The 15942-nt window shown below is 43.7% G+C and overlaps 3 protein-coding genes across 3 annotated transcripts in view; 1 reads left to right on the top strand and 2 right to left on the bottom strand.

The window, feature by feature from the left end:
- LOC118225953 (tripartite motif-containing protein 16-like) overlaps positions 1 to 15942 on the bottom strand; it is a 972804-nt gene that overhangs the window by 813892 nt on the left and 142970 nt on the right. The window lies entirely within an intron of this gene.
- On the bottom strand, positions 2467 to 8040 carry LOC118225991 (tripartite motif-containing protein 35-like). The gene is made up of 6 exons (XM_035415191.1): positions 7475 to 8040; positions 5957 to 6052; positions 5422 to 5652; positions 5105 to 5127; positions 4539 to 4657; positions 2467 to 3089 (listed from the first exon to the last, which is right to left on the bottom strand). The coding sequence occupies exons 1-6, from the start codon at positions 7874 to 7876 to the stop codon at positions 2485 to 2487; spliced, it is 1476 nt and encodes a 491-aa protein (XP_035271082.1). The 5' UTR covers positions 7877 to 8040; the 3' UTR covers positions 2467 to 2484.
- LOC118225998 (tripartite motif-containing protein 35-like) lies at positions 10094 to 15940 on the top strand. Its single transcript, XM_035415199.1, has 6 exons — positions 10094 to 10815; positions 11872 to 11967; positions 13032 to 13262; positions 13545 to 13567; positions 14305 to 14423; positions 15404 to 15940. Exons 1-6 carry the CDS (start codon positions 10423 to 10425, stop codon positions 15928 to 15930), a joined length of 1389 nt encoding a protein of 462 aa, XP_035271090.1. The 5' UTR covers positions 10094 to 10422; the 3' UTR covers positions 15931 to 15940.

The raw sequence follows: 15942 nt of genomic DNA, 5'->3' as shown, positions 1-15942 counted from the left end.
CTGTTAAGGCTCTGTTCCAGTGTGTGGATGGGCCCCATGGTCTGGTATCTGTTAAGGCTCTGTTCCAGTGTGTGGATGAGCCCCATGGTCTGGTATCTGTTAAGGCTCTGTTCCAGTGTGTGGATGGGCCCCATGGTCTGGTATCTGTTAAGGCTCTGTTCCAGTGTGTGGATGGGCCCCATGGTCTGGTATCTGTTAAGGCTCTGTTCCAGTGTGTGGATGAGCCCCATGGTCTAGTATCTGTTAAGGCTCTGTTCCAGTGTGTGGATGGGCTCCATGGTCTGGTATCTGTTAAGGCTCTGTTCCAGTGTGTGGATGGGCCCCATGGTCTGGTATCTGTTAAGGCTCTGTTCCAGTGTGTAGATGGGCCCCATGGTCTGGTATCTGTTAAGGCTCTGTTCCAGTGTGTGGATGGGCCCCATCGTCTGGTATCTGTTAAGGCTCTGTTCCAGTGTGTGGATGGGCCCCATGGTCTGGTATCTGTTAAGGCTCTGTTCCAGTGTGTGGATGGGCCCCATGGTCTGGCATCTGTTAAGGCTCTGTTCCAGTGTGTGGGTGGGCCCCATGGTCTGGTATCTGTTAAGGCTCTGTTCCAGTGTGTGGATGGGCCCCATGGTCTGGTATCTGTTAAGGCTCTGTTCCAGTGTGTGGATGGGCCCCATCGTCTGGTATCTGTTAAGGCTCTGTTCCAGTGTGTGGATGGGCCCCATGGTCTGGTATCTGTTAAGGCTCTGTTCCAGTGTGTGGATGGGCCCCATGGTCTGGCATCTGTTAAGGCTCTGTTCCAGTGTGTGGGTGGGCCCCATGGTCTGGTATCTGTTAAGGCTCTGTTCCAGTGTGTGGATGGGCCCCATGGTCTGGTATTTGTTAAGGCTCTGTTCCAGTGTGTGGATGGGCCCCATGGTCTGGTATCTGTTAAGGCTCTGTTTCAGTGTGTGGATGGGCTCCATGGTCTGGTATCTGTTAAGGCTCTGTTCCAGTGTGTGGATGAGCCCCATGGTCTGGTATCTGTTAAGGCTCTGTTTCAGTGTGTGGATGGGCTCCATGGTCTGGTATCTGTTAAGGCTCTGTTCCAGTGTGTGGATGGGCCCCATGGTCTGGTATCTGTTAAGGCTCTATTCCAGTGTTTGGATGGGCCCCATGGTCTGGTATCTGTTAAGGCTCTGTTCCAGTGTGTGGATGGGCCCCATGGTCTGGTATCTGTTAAGTCCCTGTTCCAGTGTGTGGATGGGCCCCATGGTCTGGTATCTGTTAAGGCTCTGTTCCAGTGTGTGGATGGGCCCCATGGTATGGTATCTGTTAAGGCTCTGTTCCAGTGTGTGGATGGGCCCCATGGTCTGGTATCTGTTAAGGCTCTGTTCCAGTGTGTGGATGGGCCCCATGGTCTGGTATCTGTTAAGGCTCTGTTCCAGTGTGTGGATGGGCCCCATGGTCTGGCATCTGTTAAGGCTCTGTTCCAGTGTGTGGGTGGGCCCCATGGTCTGGTATCTGTTAAGGCTCTGTTCCAGTGCGTGGATGGGCCCCATGGTCTGGTATTTGTTAAGGCTCTGTTCCAGTGTGTGGATGGGCCCCATGGTCTGGTATCTGTTAAGGCTCTGTTTCAGTGTGTGGATGGGCTCCATGGTCTGGTATCTGTTAAGGCTCTGTTCCAGTGTGTGGATGGGCCCCATGGTCTGGTATCTGTTAAGGCTCTGTTTCAGTGTGTGGATGGGCTCCATGGTCTGGTATCTGTTAAGGCTCTGTTCCAGTGTGTGGATGGGCCCCATGGTCTGGTATCTGTTAAGGCTCTATTCCAGTGTTTGGATGGGCCCCATGGTCTGGTATCTGTTAAGGCTCTGTTCCAGTGTGTGGATGGGCCCCATGGTTTGGTATCTGTTAAGGCTCTGTTCCAGTGTTTGGATGGGCCCCATGGTCTGGTATCTGTTAAGGCTCTGTTCCAGTGTGTGGATGGGCCCCATGGTCTGGTATCTGTTAAGGCTCTGTTCCAGTGTGTGGATGGGCCCCATTGTCTGGTATCTGTTAAGGCTCTGTTCCAGTGTGTGGATGGGCCCTTACGTCAGGGACGCTCATAGTTATGCATAACTCAGAACAGAGTAATTAGAAGGTGGATTGGGACTAATTAGTAATTAGAGAGGAGTCTTTCAATCAAAGGGCCAGCATGAGCTGTGGTTGACTCACTGCGATGGGTAAAATGATATAGATTTCAAGAGCAAACTTATAAAATAAACTATCTAATCCTGATTCTTTCGCTCAGTTGATGTCAAAATATAATTTAATTTTTTTAACACTATATTTGAATTATTTCAATATTTATATTTGAAATTTATGTTATATTAGAATTAAGAATGCATTTCTTAACATTATGACAAAGTTTAGCGCAACATATTCCCATGTACAGGCACACACATCTGTACATTTCCTGATTTGCGTTGTTTTTGAATATGGTAGTTAATTTAAACTATCAGTGTCCTGATCAGAGCACCGCTATCCCACTGTGACAGAGACCTTCACTGGGCAGATTCTCAGAGGAACAGAATCGGAGGCAACAAGAAACAGGGGAAAGAGCCTCTTAGTGAATTTGTGTTTGAAAGTGTGCAGAGACGCATTATTAGTGGGGTCAGAGAAGGACAACCTCCCCCTGTCCCAGTCCAGCTGCACTCTGACCCTCTTCACTCCCCTCCTAACATTCAGCTTAATATCTGTAGTCTTCCCTGCATTGCTTAATACACTATATTCCCCATCACCATAGCCTATAACCCACCTTTCCCCCAAATCAGGCTCCCCTTCATTAAATGAATTCTCAGCCGCACCAAGAGCCCACATAGGATTATCCCCAACGTCTACATCCCAGCAGTGTTTCCCTGAGAAAATGCCTTCTGATCCCAACACACACAATTTGAGCATATAATCATCACCGTCATCATCATCATCACTGTCATCGTCATCACTGTCACTGTCATCATCATCATCATCATCATCATCATCATCATCCGAACTCAGCTCTGGCTCCCCACTGCATCTCAGGCTGGTCAGATCCTCAGACACAATGAGATTGTCTCCTTTGGAGTTTGGGTCTAGAATGACAGGTGCTAAAGAGAGAGGGTGTAGGAGAGATGAGGTTAGCAATGTCCTGCTCAAAGTGGGCTATATTAAAGAGAAACTGATGCTGAATTAAATACCTCAGAGTTAGTATCTATAAAAAAAACGAGAGCAATGCAATAACGGCCCTGTTTAAACTTGACAGACTTGCTTACGCATTTTTGCCTAAGTCAAAGTTATGTGTGTTTTCTAAGGAGATATTCAGACTCACTTTGCCATGTACTGATCTTCAGTATTGGGGGGGGCTTCTTTTCGCCCAGTTTAAAGGGGTAGTTCACTTTCTGTTTTTGATATAATTTCAGTTTTTGTGTATGTTTTCGATTGCCAGGCAGGCAGGTTTTTTGTGCAATTAAATTCTTAAAATACAAGTCTGTCTGATATGTAAAATGTTCGATATTTTAGAACTAAACAAATTTGAATAATATAGTTGCAAGCAGTGACTCCTGGGGGTCAAGCAGCATCAGTAACAGCTGGCAAACACAGAGACTCCATGATGGTGGGCACCAACTTTACATGTATATATTCCAAGTGAGACTAAAGTTCCATCAACTTTAGGACCTGCCTGACACAGGAGTGAATTTCTGAATATTTCTTCATATTTGGATCTCTATAGCATGATCATGTGGTTGGATTAGGCTATGCCTTTAGAACTAGAGACTTGATTGTACTGTTGATACCCATGCCAAGTTTCATAAGTTTATGTGAAATGTTTTAGGAATTACTAACATTTTTGTGATAAGCCACATCCCCTGCAAATTCATTGGATCATCATTTGGCCACATTTTTAAAATAGCCACTAGAAAATAAATACCTGTATAAAGCCATGCAAGACGAGGTCAAATACTGACTTTCATGAAAATTAGTCCATTTTTGTTGAAGAAATGTACATGAATGTGGAACTGAATGTGAAAGAGGTGGTGATTAGATACATATGGATAGGAATAAATGTGGTACCGTGCAATCATAAGATCATGCATGGAAGTAAAAAGCTGCTTATTACTATCAGTTTCTCTATTACTGGAGGAGCAGGAGGGGTCTCGAGGGTGTTACAGGCTTACTCCTGTCCAGACCTTATTAGGGCAAACAAAGAGAACTGTGGATTGCATTTAAGGGAAGAATCAATAGTTCAAGGAGAATCAATAGTTCTCCTGGTACCATAGTCATTGCCGTACAAAATCATTTGGTTATGTACCATGTTGGTAAACATGTTCATGTTTATTTGTCTTAGCCAGACTATCATCCTGTGTTCAGCTATAGGTATTGAATGTGTTCATATTTGCTCTCACTGACTTAACCGGTCATTATGTTTATTAGTAAACCATCATATTGTCGTCTCATCTGCACCTTCCTTTCTTACTCATTTGCAGCTGAACCAACCATAGCTGCATTCAGCCTGAGCTGCAGCGTGCTGGGAACTGGGCTATGTTTCCAATACTCACTGTACTGAACAATCCCCTGCATCCTCTCCCACACTCTGTACTTCAGGTTTCCCAGGTGTTTGGCCACATCGATACGCTCTCCTGACACCTTCTCTGGATCAGACACTTTGTACTGGGCTCTGTAACAACATTCAGGAGTCAGTACTGCACTGAGTTTGGGTTCAGTACAATAGAAAAGAGACAGTCAGTAACACAGGAGTCAGTACTGCACTGGGTTTGGGGTCAGTAGAATAGAAAAGAGACAGTCAGTAACACAGGAGTCAGTACTGCACTGGGTGTGGGGTCAGTAGAACAGAAAAGAGACAGCCAGTAACACAGGAGTCAGTACTGCACTGGGTTTGGGTTCAGTACAATAGAAAAGAGACAGTCAGTGACACAGGAGTCAGTACTGCACTGGGTTTGGGGTCAGTACAATAGAAAAGAGACAGCCAGTAACACAGGAGTCAGTATTGCACTGGGTTTGGGTTCAGTAGAACAGAAAAGAGACAGTCAGTGACACAGGAGTCAGTACTGCACTGGGTTTGGGGTCAGTACAATAGAAAAGAGACAGGCAGGAGTTCACATACCTTCTCTTTGTGACCTTGTACTTCTAAAATAAAGAGAGTATCAGCTGGTCAGTCGGTTGCTTAAAATGTTGGTAAGTTCAAATCATTTAATCACACCAGCTGCCAAGTTTTTGGTTGTTAGATTCCAACTGCTTTGTTGGAGCTAATTCTGTATTTACAGTGATTCCCACACTGGGTCACACTTGGACTTACACATTAACACATGTGTATCTCACATTAACACACGTGCATCGCAAATGAACAACTATGTATCTCACATGGACACACATCTATTCCAAATGAACACACATGTATTTCACACAGTAATCGGTGCTCACCTGCAGGAAAGAGATATCATCAGCCCTCATCTCCTGCTCCAAGGCTCTGATCGCTTCTGTCAGGGATGAAATCTCTTTTGTCATATCTTCAACCCTCTCCTTCATCCTCTGGCTCTTCTGCTCCTCTTCCTCCCTCAGCACAGCAATCCTGGCCGCCTCGTTGTCTCTCAGAAACTGGTGAAGTATCTCAAACTCCTTTTGTATTTGTATCACTGTGCATTCAGCCTGGCTCTGAAAGAGAAATGTAGGACTTTTGGAAAAATAGACAAGCCAGTATGATAGGCTAAGGAGAATGCACAGACTCAAAAACACAATCATTACTTTATAATTACTTATCAAGTGTCTTATCCAGACCAACATACAGAAGTGGAGAACATCAGTGTAACGCTCAGGAATACAAAAATGCAGAATTTTTATGAAGGCCCATTGATAAGTGTAATCCCATCCGTTGTGAAGTATGTTAGCGTGGTAATGCTCTCTGTTGTGAAATGCTAATCTGTGTTAGCATGGTACTGCTCTCCATTGTGAAGTGCACCTTGATGAAATCTGCTTCTTGGTTGCTCTTCTGTTTCTCTTCATTTAAGGTGTCCAGCTTCTCCTGCAGAACTCGCAGAGCGCCATCAATTTCCTCCTGGAATGAAACATGTTTCATATGTTCATGTGTTGCTACTCACTTTGAAAATGAGCTCCAGTTCTTAAAAAAAGAAAAAAAAAGAAAAAGAAAAGCTTATTCAGGAGGAATACACCTTGGACAGGTCGCCAATCGATTGCAGGGCACACACACCATACACTCACATATTCATACCAATGGCCAATTTAGAGTCTCCAGTTAGCCTAGCTGCATGTCTTTGGACTGTGGGAGGAAACCGGAGTACTTGGTCACAGGGAGAACATGCAAACTCCACACAGAAAGGCCCAGGCTGAGATTCCGGCCCAGGACTTTCTTGCTATGAGGCAAATTCGTATGAATTCAAAGGTAAAATCCTTCAGCATCCTGATCAGTAAAGCTGCATGTTTCTCACGGTAAATATTCAATGTCATTGCAGAGCAGTGAGCCAAAGTCGCACAAAAAAAGTGAAAAAAGCTGAATAAATCCGGGTTTTTTTAACGATCATTTTTTTAAAATTAGTCAACAGATCTCATGCGCCGCAGTGGGGAACGGAACGACTGAAATAACAAGTGAAACTATAACAACAGTAACACATGCTTGAAGTTCCAAAAAAAGTCATAGGGATGATGGGGAGTGTAGGCCGCGATCGCGGACAATAATCAATTGCAGAATAGCAGACAGGGGGCATAACATTTCAATAACTGTTAACATATGTATTCATCGCCCTGGAAAATCTCAGACTGTCAGCATGGGTTAAACTCAAAACGTTATTAAGCCAATTGGATATTCAAGTTTCAAACTCAAACACCGAAAGGTGTTGATTAATTACTTAATTACTGATTTAATGTGATTTTATTAAATCTATAAAAAATGCATTTTGTGGTTTCCCCTTTAATAAATGCGAGATGCTTTGATTTTCATGAACTGATTTATGACATTTGAGAGTCATCATGTGATTTGCCGTTATTTTATCAGCAATTCGCTCGTGGATACTTTAACGTCTGTTGCGTTTCCCAGATAGACCTTTGTACATAGTGTTTATAGTAGTCATTTTACGTATAGGCCTACAGTGCTGAATTCTTACTAAAAGACCTAGGTGATTGGTTGACGGATAACTGTAGGAGTGATTACGGGGAGGTGTAGGTCAGCATTTTCCACTCTGTTTGAAGACTGACGAAATACAGATTGTCACAAAAGTCTGTCACAATATACAAAGTTGCCTACTAGCAAAATACGCAGTCTTGCAGAGGTTCATTTTCTTGTTCAGAATAATAGGTTCCCCTTTTTCATACATTAAGAAACAGCCTAGGATGATTTTCTATGCGAGCCAAATTAAACAAGTTAACCCCGTTCGCCCCTCAGTGGCTCATTTAGATATACTAGTTATGTTGATACCTATTACATTTAGGGCTATATGTTAAGATTAAAACTTTACTTCCAAACCTTATTCTTCAACACCGCTTCCTTTACGGGTCGCAGTTTATGGTTTTCGTGCTTCTCTGAAGTTTGACAGATGAGGCAGAGCAGCTCCTCGTCGTTCAGGCAGAAGAGCTTGAGTCTCTCGCCGTGGAGACTGCAGAGTGATTTGGATGTAGAAGCTGGTTTCTCAATCCTGTGTTTTAAAAAGGTCTCACACAGGTTCTTCAAAACCCGGTTACAAGTCGGGTCCTCTGTAGTTTTCGCCCTGCAAATCGGACATTCTCTTGCCTTGTTCTCCTCCCAACACTTGTGCAGACAGGTGTTACAGAAGCTGTGGCTGCATTTTAGTAAGACGGGGTCTGTGAAGATGTCCATGCACACGGGACAGGTGAAGTCTTGTTCAGGGAAAAACGATCTGGAAGCCATTTCTGTATGATCTTTTCCTCAGCCTTCACCCTGTAATGACTTCTTACAGCCTATGATTTCATTTCACTTTCTCTTACTGTTTTGCGCAATCTTCAGAAAATAAAATCTCTACAAAGTTATTGATACATTTAATGAATCAAAATATCTGTTGCTCTCTCCACACCTGTATTTTAATATGTTTTGTATTAATAATTCTCCTTACGTTTTTCTATGTCAGAACTCCGTAAACTCTCTCTGGTTGTGGAAACTGTGAACTCGCACGTGCGGTTTTATACATGTCACACAGCACTTTTAGCCTCCTGAAGGGGGCGCCACCACCATGTTGCGCTTCCCTTACAGTTCACACTGTTTAATCTACTCTCTTGACTGAATAGAGGGGTTGCACTTCAGCTGCGAAGCCGCACAGGAGACTCTGAAGACGTTTGATGCAGAATATGGGTGACATTGATAGCTGTCACTCCTGCTCTTACTAAGCTTTTTATGATGAACACATTTTCCTGAGGCCAGTTTCAAACATGCTCAATTTATCATTAATTTTTTTTAATTATTTTTTTTAGCTCTGAACCGAATGATTATCTTTATTTCAGGTGTCTGTGTTAAAGGGGGCTGAGAGATTACAGAATGTGTGGATTATTAGTTCTGTTACCAGCCCTGGATTAAGATGTTAATAACCTTGATAAATGAATATGAACAGGCTTGACTTCAGTGCTTATACTTAACATATGTGTGCTGTATGGCTTTTGGGTCCATGTTGTCCATGGTAAGTCACTAACTGGCGCCAGTCTCTGCACTCAGTGGTCTGGATCTTGGTTGAGTGGGTGGGATATTCTTGGTGATGTAACCAATGTGATGAGTGAAGTCTCTCATCCACTTGACGGATTCGAGCTTACTGCCCAGAAGGAGGGACCAGACCAGTTTTCAGTCCAGCAGTGTCCCGTATTGAGGAGAGATGGGGAGTGTTGATTTTTGTTGTTGTTGTTGTTTATTTTTACGTACTATCCATTTATACAGCTTGATTTTTTTTTTATTTCTCTGAAACAGTTCTGATTAAGTATCGTATTGCAGGAAACAGCAGCATTGGCCCCAAGCAAATCTGAACGAGCATTTAAACGATTACATGCTGTTATTTTGAAATTTCTTCTTCGCAGAACAGTTTGAATGGGTTCACGTGCGTACTCGTGTCCGAAAACTGAGCGTGACGGTGGTCCAATAAGCACGTGTCGTATCCTTACTTTAAAACGAGCCAGCCTAGGTTCAAATGCAGGCTGTTGTTTTCTTTTACCTAAATTAACAGAAGTATCTCTTGTTCACTTGCGTATAACACGATTTGTACCGACTTTCTTGCAACAGGGGGAACTGAGATTAACATAAAGGGACGTGCTCGCGTCTGCGTGGCCCTTGCCTTTTATCTTGATCCATAAAACTTATGGTACCTTGAGCTCTGCGCAATGTCGTCAATGAGAACGAAGTGGTTTATGAAAGTGGGTATCTGGACACTTTGCGAATGGCTGCGTGCTGGTAGCTTGTTGGGTTATTGACAGCCAGCGATGAACCCTCTCGTAGTAGCCTATCACTGATTAAGCAGAAGTAATATGAATTCTTGGCTAATTGCCCGTTACATACAGTCAGGGCCGCCCCGGTGAAAAGGAACAGAAAGTGAACAGAACGGCAACGTACGCTCAGTTCTTTGCTGAGTGGTCAGTGGCCTCTGTCATTAGCACCTGACCACTTTGTGGAATCGAACGCGTCACGAGAATGCTTAACCGTGAGAATGTTGGCTTGATTTGAACCTGAGTTGGTTCTTTTAATGACTCGTTTGCCCGTAAAACCCCGTCTTTCCTTTTTCCTCGGTGCTTTTTTTTCAGGCTTTTCTGCTGAATCATCAACGCTTCCCATAAACAAAACAGCAAGAGACGAGTCTGCATTTGAACCAGATTTAATTCATTCATTCATTCATTCATCCATCCATCCATGGAACGACAGATTTTTTTTCCTGTTCAGTGTTAAAAGGGCTGCTTATTTGAACTGTCATGCAAATACACTGAAACAGAAGGACCCAGTAGTATCAAATATATCCCCTTAGATCCCACAATTTAAAAACGTTTTTTTTAAAAAAAAAAAAAAACTTTGTCATCATTACAAACACAATAGTCATGAAAAAAATGAAAACAATGCATGCCACGCTGTTCCTCAGCTAAAGCGGAGCCTGCTCGTCCGGTTTACAGAGTAGATCGGCAGGAAAGAGGTTGTGCGTTTATTAGAAACATTTACACAACAGGTGCCAGTTTTCACAAACAGTTAACACCCAGAGAGATTTCACAGACTTCTAATAGGACCAAATTTCGGGAGAATCACTATTACAAAGCTTACGGCGATAGAAGTGTGATTTGCAAAGACCAACGAATAGGCTACTTGGAAACCATACCATTTTCCATACCTTTAAAGACTTTATTGTCTGCAGCATTTCTAAAGCGATGATGTGAAACTAAATCATAGGGTGTAAGAAGTCGTTACAGGGTATAAGGTAGAAGAAAATTTAAACTGAAATGGCTTCCAGTTCGTCTCTTCCAGATGAAGACCTCGCCTGCCCCTTGTGCAAGGCCATCTTCACAGACCCCGTCTTACTAAAATGCAGCCACATCTTCTGTGAAGCCTGTCTGCACAAGTGGTGGGAGGCGAACAGGGCAGGAGAATGTCCGATTTGCAGAGAGAAAACTACGGAGGACCCGACTTCTGACAGGACGACAGGAGCGACCGTTTCAAATGACGGGACTGAGAAACGAGCTTCTGTGTCTGCGTCAGTGTGCAGTGTCCACGGCGAGAGGCTGAAGCTCTTCTGCGTGAACGACAACGAGCTGATCTGCGTCGTGTGTCAAACTTCAAAGAAGCACGAAAACCACAAACTGCGACCAATCGAGGAAGCAGTGCTTAGTTACAAGGTTTGAGAATATTGTGCTAATTGTAACACATTTACAGTAGTCCTAAATATTATATAGAGGATTATATTATAACTTTCAGGTGTTCACACGATGAACCATTAAAGCAATGTCCAAAAAGTAAAAAATCAACTAGTGAAGTGTGAAAAATATTTCGGATCAAATCAAAATCACTGTTGCGAGTAGGCTAGTGAGCACGTGAAGACAAGAGCATGGGCAGAATTAAAAAGCAAAACAAGAGTCTTTATTTGAGTTAAAATTAAATAATTTTTTTGTAAAAGTAACAGGAATAGCTTCTGAAACATCAAAAATGCGACTACAGGAATACATTATGTTATTATTTACATGGCCATTTGATTCGGGCGCGAATAAGGCAAAAAAAAAATCAGCCCAGCCCTGGTTGATGTCTAATCATGTGACTAATTATAGTTGAAGACATTGTTGTGGAGTTACAGTTTCTTATTAGTGTTCTTATTCAGCATAACAGCTCCGTTTTGTCAGTAGGAATTCTCCGTCATACGAAATGCAGCCGTTAGAAACAATCTTTAGAAATATCTGTGAGACGTAGAAGACATTTCAGGGACACAAAGACAACCACTTACACAACACATGCATCGCAAATCCTTATGAAAATTGAAGTGACTCGTTTTTTACATAAATTATACCAAAAAGCCATATTACTTGACAACATGACATTAAAAAATAAATTAATTATTCATCCAATAGAATTCATGCTTCTGTCACAATAATAATAATGTAATAATTTGAATGCACTTGCTGTCATCTCCTCAATTTAATTGTATTTGTTTAAAAAGTGTAGCACTGACGTTTATTTTAATAGAAATCTTGATTTTGAAAAGTGCGATGAATTTGCGATGGCAAATTGAACAATTTATTAGAATTTATACATTATATCAATAATCGATTAGAATTAAATTTGTTTATTTGCTTATTTATCTTTCACATGAAACAGTACTAGATTGCACTTTTTTTTTAGAGTTGGAGCTGATTTTCTATCAGTGTGAGTAGTAAGAAAATGTGAAACATGTTTCATTCCAGGAGGAAATTGATGGCGCTCTGCGAGTTCTGCAGGAGAAGCTGGAGGCCTTCAATGAAGAGAAACAGAAGAACAACCAAGAAGCAGATTTCATCAAGGTGCACTTCACAGCAGACAATATTACCATGCTAACACAGATTAGCACGTCACAGAGAATGGCATTACCATGCTAACACAGATTAGCACGTCACAGAGAGTGGCATTACCATGCTAACACAGATTAGCACGTCACAGAGAATGGCATTACTATGCTAACACAGATTAGCACGTCACAGAGAATGGCATTACCATGCTAACACAGATTAGCACGTCACAGAGAATGGCATTACCCTGATAACACAGATTAGCACGTCACAGAGAATGGCATTACCATGCTAACACAGATTAGCACGTCACAGAGAATGGCATTACTATGCTAACACAGATTAGCACTTCACAGAGAATGGCATTACCATGCTAACACAGATTAGCATGTCACAGAGAATGGCATTACCATGCTAACACAGATTAGCACTTCACAGAGAATGGCATTACCATGCTAACACAGATTAGCACTTCACAGAGAATGGCATTACCATGCTAACACAGATTAGCACTTCACAGAGAATGGCATTACCATGCTAACACAGATTAGCACGTCACAGAATGGCATTACCATGCTAACACAGATTAGCATGTCACAGAGAATGGCATTACCATGCTAACACAGATTAGCACGTCACAGAGAATGGCATTACCATGCTAACACAGATTAGCATGTCACAGAGAATGGCATTACCATGCTAACACAGATTAGCACGTCACAGAGAATGGCATTACCATGCTAACACAGATTAGCACGTCACAGAGAATGGCATTACTATGCTAACACGGATTAGCATTCCTCAGTGGGCAGCATTATCATGCTAACACAGATTAGCACGTCACAGAGAATGGCATTACCATGCTAACACAGATTAGCACGTCACAGAGAATGGCATTACTATGCTAACACAGATTAGCATTCCTCAGTGGGCAGCATTATCATACCGACACAGGTTAGTACTCCTGTGTCCAGATCCGGCACTGCGCTAAAGAGCCATTCCCGTGTTGTCTGAGCCTGTGGACTTTTCTCAGCCGTCCTCATTTGTCCATTTACAGAAGTACTAAATGCCTGTTTCAGAGCCAGGCCGAGTGTACGGTCATACAAATACAAGAGGAGTTTGAGAAACTTCACCAGTTTCTGCGATACGAAGAGGTGACCCGGATCGCTGCGCTGAGGGAGGAAGAGGAGCAGAAGAGCCAGAGGATGAAGGAGAGGGTTGAAAAAATGACAAGAGAGATTTCATCCCTGACAGAAGCGATCACAGCCTTAGAGCAGGAAATGAGGGCTGATGATATCTCTTTCCTGCAGGTGAGCACCGATTACTGTGTGAAATACATGTGTGTTCATTTGGAATAGATGTGTGCTAATGTGAGATACACGTGTGTTAATGTGAGAAGCGTGTGTGTTAAGTACATGTGTCCTCAAACTGAATTCATGGTCATCACTGTCAATCCAGAATCAGCACGAACAGTGAAGATGACGTCTGACCACCAAAAACGTATCAAATATGTCGGTTGTTGTGATTAAATGATTTTAACATACCAATAATTTAAGCCAACTGCTGACTATTTAATACTCTCTTTATTTCAGAACTACAAGGTCACAAAGAGAAGGTATGTGAACTCCTGTCTGTTTCTCTTTTCTATTGTTTGTATTGTAGTGCAGTACTGACTCCTCTGTTACTGACTGTCTCTTTTCTATTGTACTGAACCCAAACCCAGTACAGTACTGACTCCTGTGTTACTGACTGTCTCTTTTCCATTGTACTGACCCAAACCCAGTGCAGTACTGACTCCTGTGTTACCGACTGTCTTTTCTATTGTACTGACCCCAAACCCAGTGCAGTACTGACTCCTGTGTTACTGTCTCTTTTCCATTGTACTGACCCCAAACCCAGTGCAGTACTGACTCCTGTGTTACTGACTGTCTCTTTTCTATTGTACTGAACCCAAACCCAGTGCAGTACTGACTCCTGCGTTACTGACTGTCTCTTTTCTATTGTACTGAACCCAAACCCAGTGCAGTACTGACTCCTGTGTTAATGTCTCTTTTCCATTGTACTGACCCCAAACCCAGTGCAGTACTGACTCCTGTGTTACTGACTGTCTCTTTTCTATTGTACTGAACCCAAACCCAGTGCAGTACTGACTCCTGCGTTACTGGCTGTCTCTTTTCTATTGTACTGAACCCAAACCCAGTGCAGTACTGACTCCTGTGTTACTGGCTGTCTCTTTTCTATTGTACTGAACCCAAACCCAGTGCAGTACTGACTCCTGTGTTACTGGCTGTCTCTTTTCTATTGTACTGAACCCAAACCCAGTGCAGTACTGACTCCTGAATATTGTCACAGAGCCCAGAGCGAAGTGTCAAATCCAGAGAAGGTGTCAGGAGGCTCTATCGATGTGGCCAAACACCTGGGCAACCTGAAGTACAGGGTGTGGGAGAGGATGCTGGGAATTATCCAGTACAGTGAGTATTGTAAATGTACAGTTACGCCTGTAAGCTCTGATTCAGCAGTGGAGCCCTTTAGTAGGTTAAGATCCTTCAATCTGGAGCTTTTGTGCCAGAGAGCAGGGTAAACCCCTAGGCGTCTATTCAGACCTGAGGTGTGTGCTCATAAAATCTAATTAATTACAAAATTGCACACCTGTGCTGTGTATGTTTAAACCAATTTAGTGCAGGGTGCATAAGCGGAGAGATTTGGGGGGGGGGGGGGGTGCGATAGAACACACATGGGGTGGAGTTTGGGGGCTTGTCCAATGTTGACTCGGGCGCTCCTAGGCTGTTTTTAATGTTTTTAATTTCACGTATAGAGCTTAATGAGCAATATGTTTTTTTTTTTTAATTAAAATCCACATGGTATTGTCACTGTTCAATTTCACAATGATTTACATCGACTTTAATTGAGTTTTGAATTAACCAATAATGTAAATTTGACCTACTGTCTGTTTAACTAAGGACTACTGTCCCTATTTTACCCACAGTCCTTAGTGCATTACTGTATTGTGTCTCTCAAAGCCTCCGCCTTTTCATATGCGAATATCAAAAAAGTATGCAACAGTTTTGAAACAGACATTGCTCATTGTGTTTTAAAAGCCTCAACCATTTCAATTTCTGAATTGCTATATAAAGCAAGCAATAATTTTGAAATAGAAGCCAACACTTAGACATTCTTAATTCATCGTTCACTGCATTCACAGTTCCTGCTTTACCATTTCTTCGGCCTTTCTCTATAATAAGACCCACTTTTAACAGAACCGCGCTAAGCTCCTACTCTCTCTCTCTCTCTCTCCCTCTCTCTCTCCCCCCTCTCCCTCTCTCTCTCCCTCTCTCTCTCGCTCTCCCTCTCCCTCTCTCTCTCTCCCCCCCTCTCTCTCTCCCTCTCTCCCCCCCTCTCTCTCTCTCCCCCTCCCTCCCTCCCTGCCCCCCCCCCGCCTCTCTCTCTGCAGCTCCTGTCACTCTAGACCCCAACACCAAAGGAGACGACCTCACCGTGTTCGAGGACCTGACCGGCCTGCGGTACAGCGGGGAGGCGGAGCCGAGTTCGGACGACGACACTCACATCCTGCGGTGCGTGGTGCTGGGCAGCGGAGGCTTCGGCTCGGGGAAGCACAGCTGGGACGTGGAGGTGGGGGACAACCCCGCCTGGGTGCTGGGCGTGGCCGAGAGCTCCTCCAGCGACGGGGGGCTGCAGTCCGGGGAGATGTGGGGCCTGGGGCACCGGGACGGCGAGTACGAAGCCATCAGGTGCGCCGTCAGCGGCGTCAAGCTGAACGTTCGGAGGGGGGTGAAGAGGGTCAGAGTGCAGCTGGACTGGGACAGGGGGAGGCTGTCCTTCTCTGACCCCGTTACCAACACGTCTCTGCACACGTTCAAATGCAGGTTCGCCAAGAGGCTCTTCCCCTTGTTTTTGGCTGCCTCTGATTCAGACCCCCTGATAATCTGCCCAGTGAGGGTCTCTGTTAAAGTGGGATAGTGTTGCCCTGAG

Source organism: Anguilla anguilla, chromosome 4 (genome assembly GCF_013347855.1).
Source record: "Anguilla anguilla isolate fAngAng1 chromosome 4, fAngAng1.pri, whole genome shotgun sequence".
In the NCBI taxonomy this organism is placed as follows: domain Eukaryota; kingdom Metazoa; phylum Chordata; class Actinopteri; order Anguilliformes; family Anguillidae; genus Anguilla; species Anguilla anguilla.
This window is presented reverse-complemented; position numbering and strand designations above follow the sequence as displayed.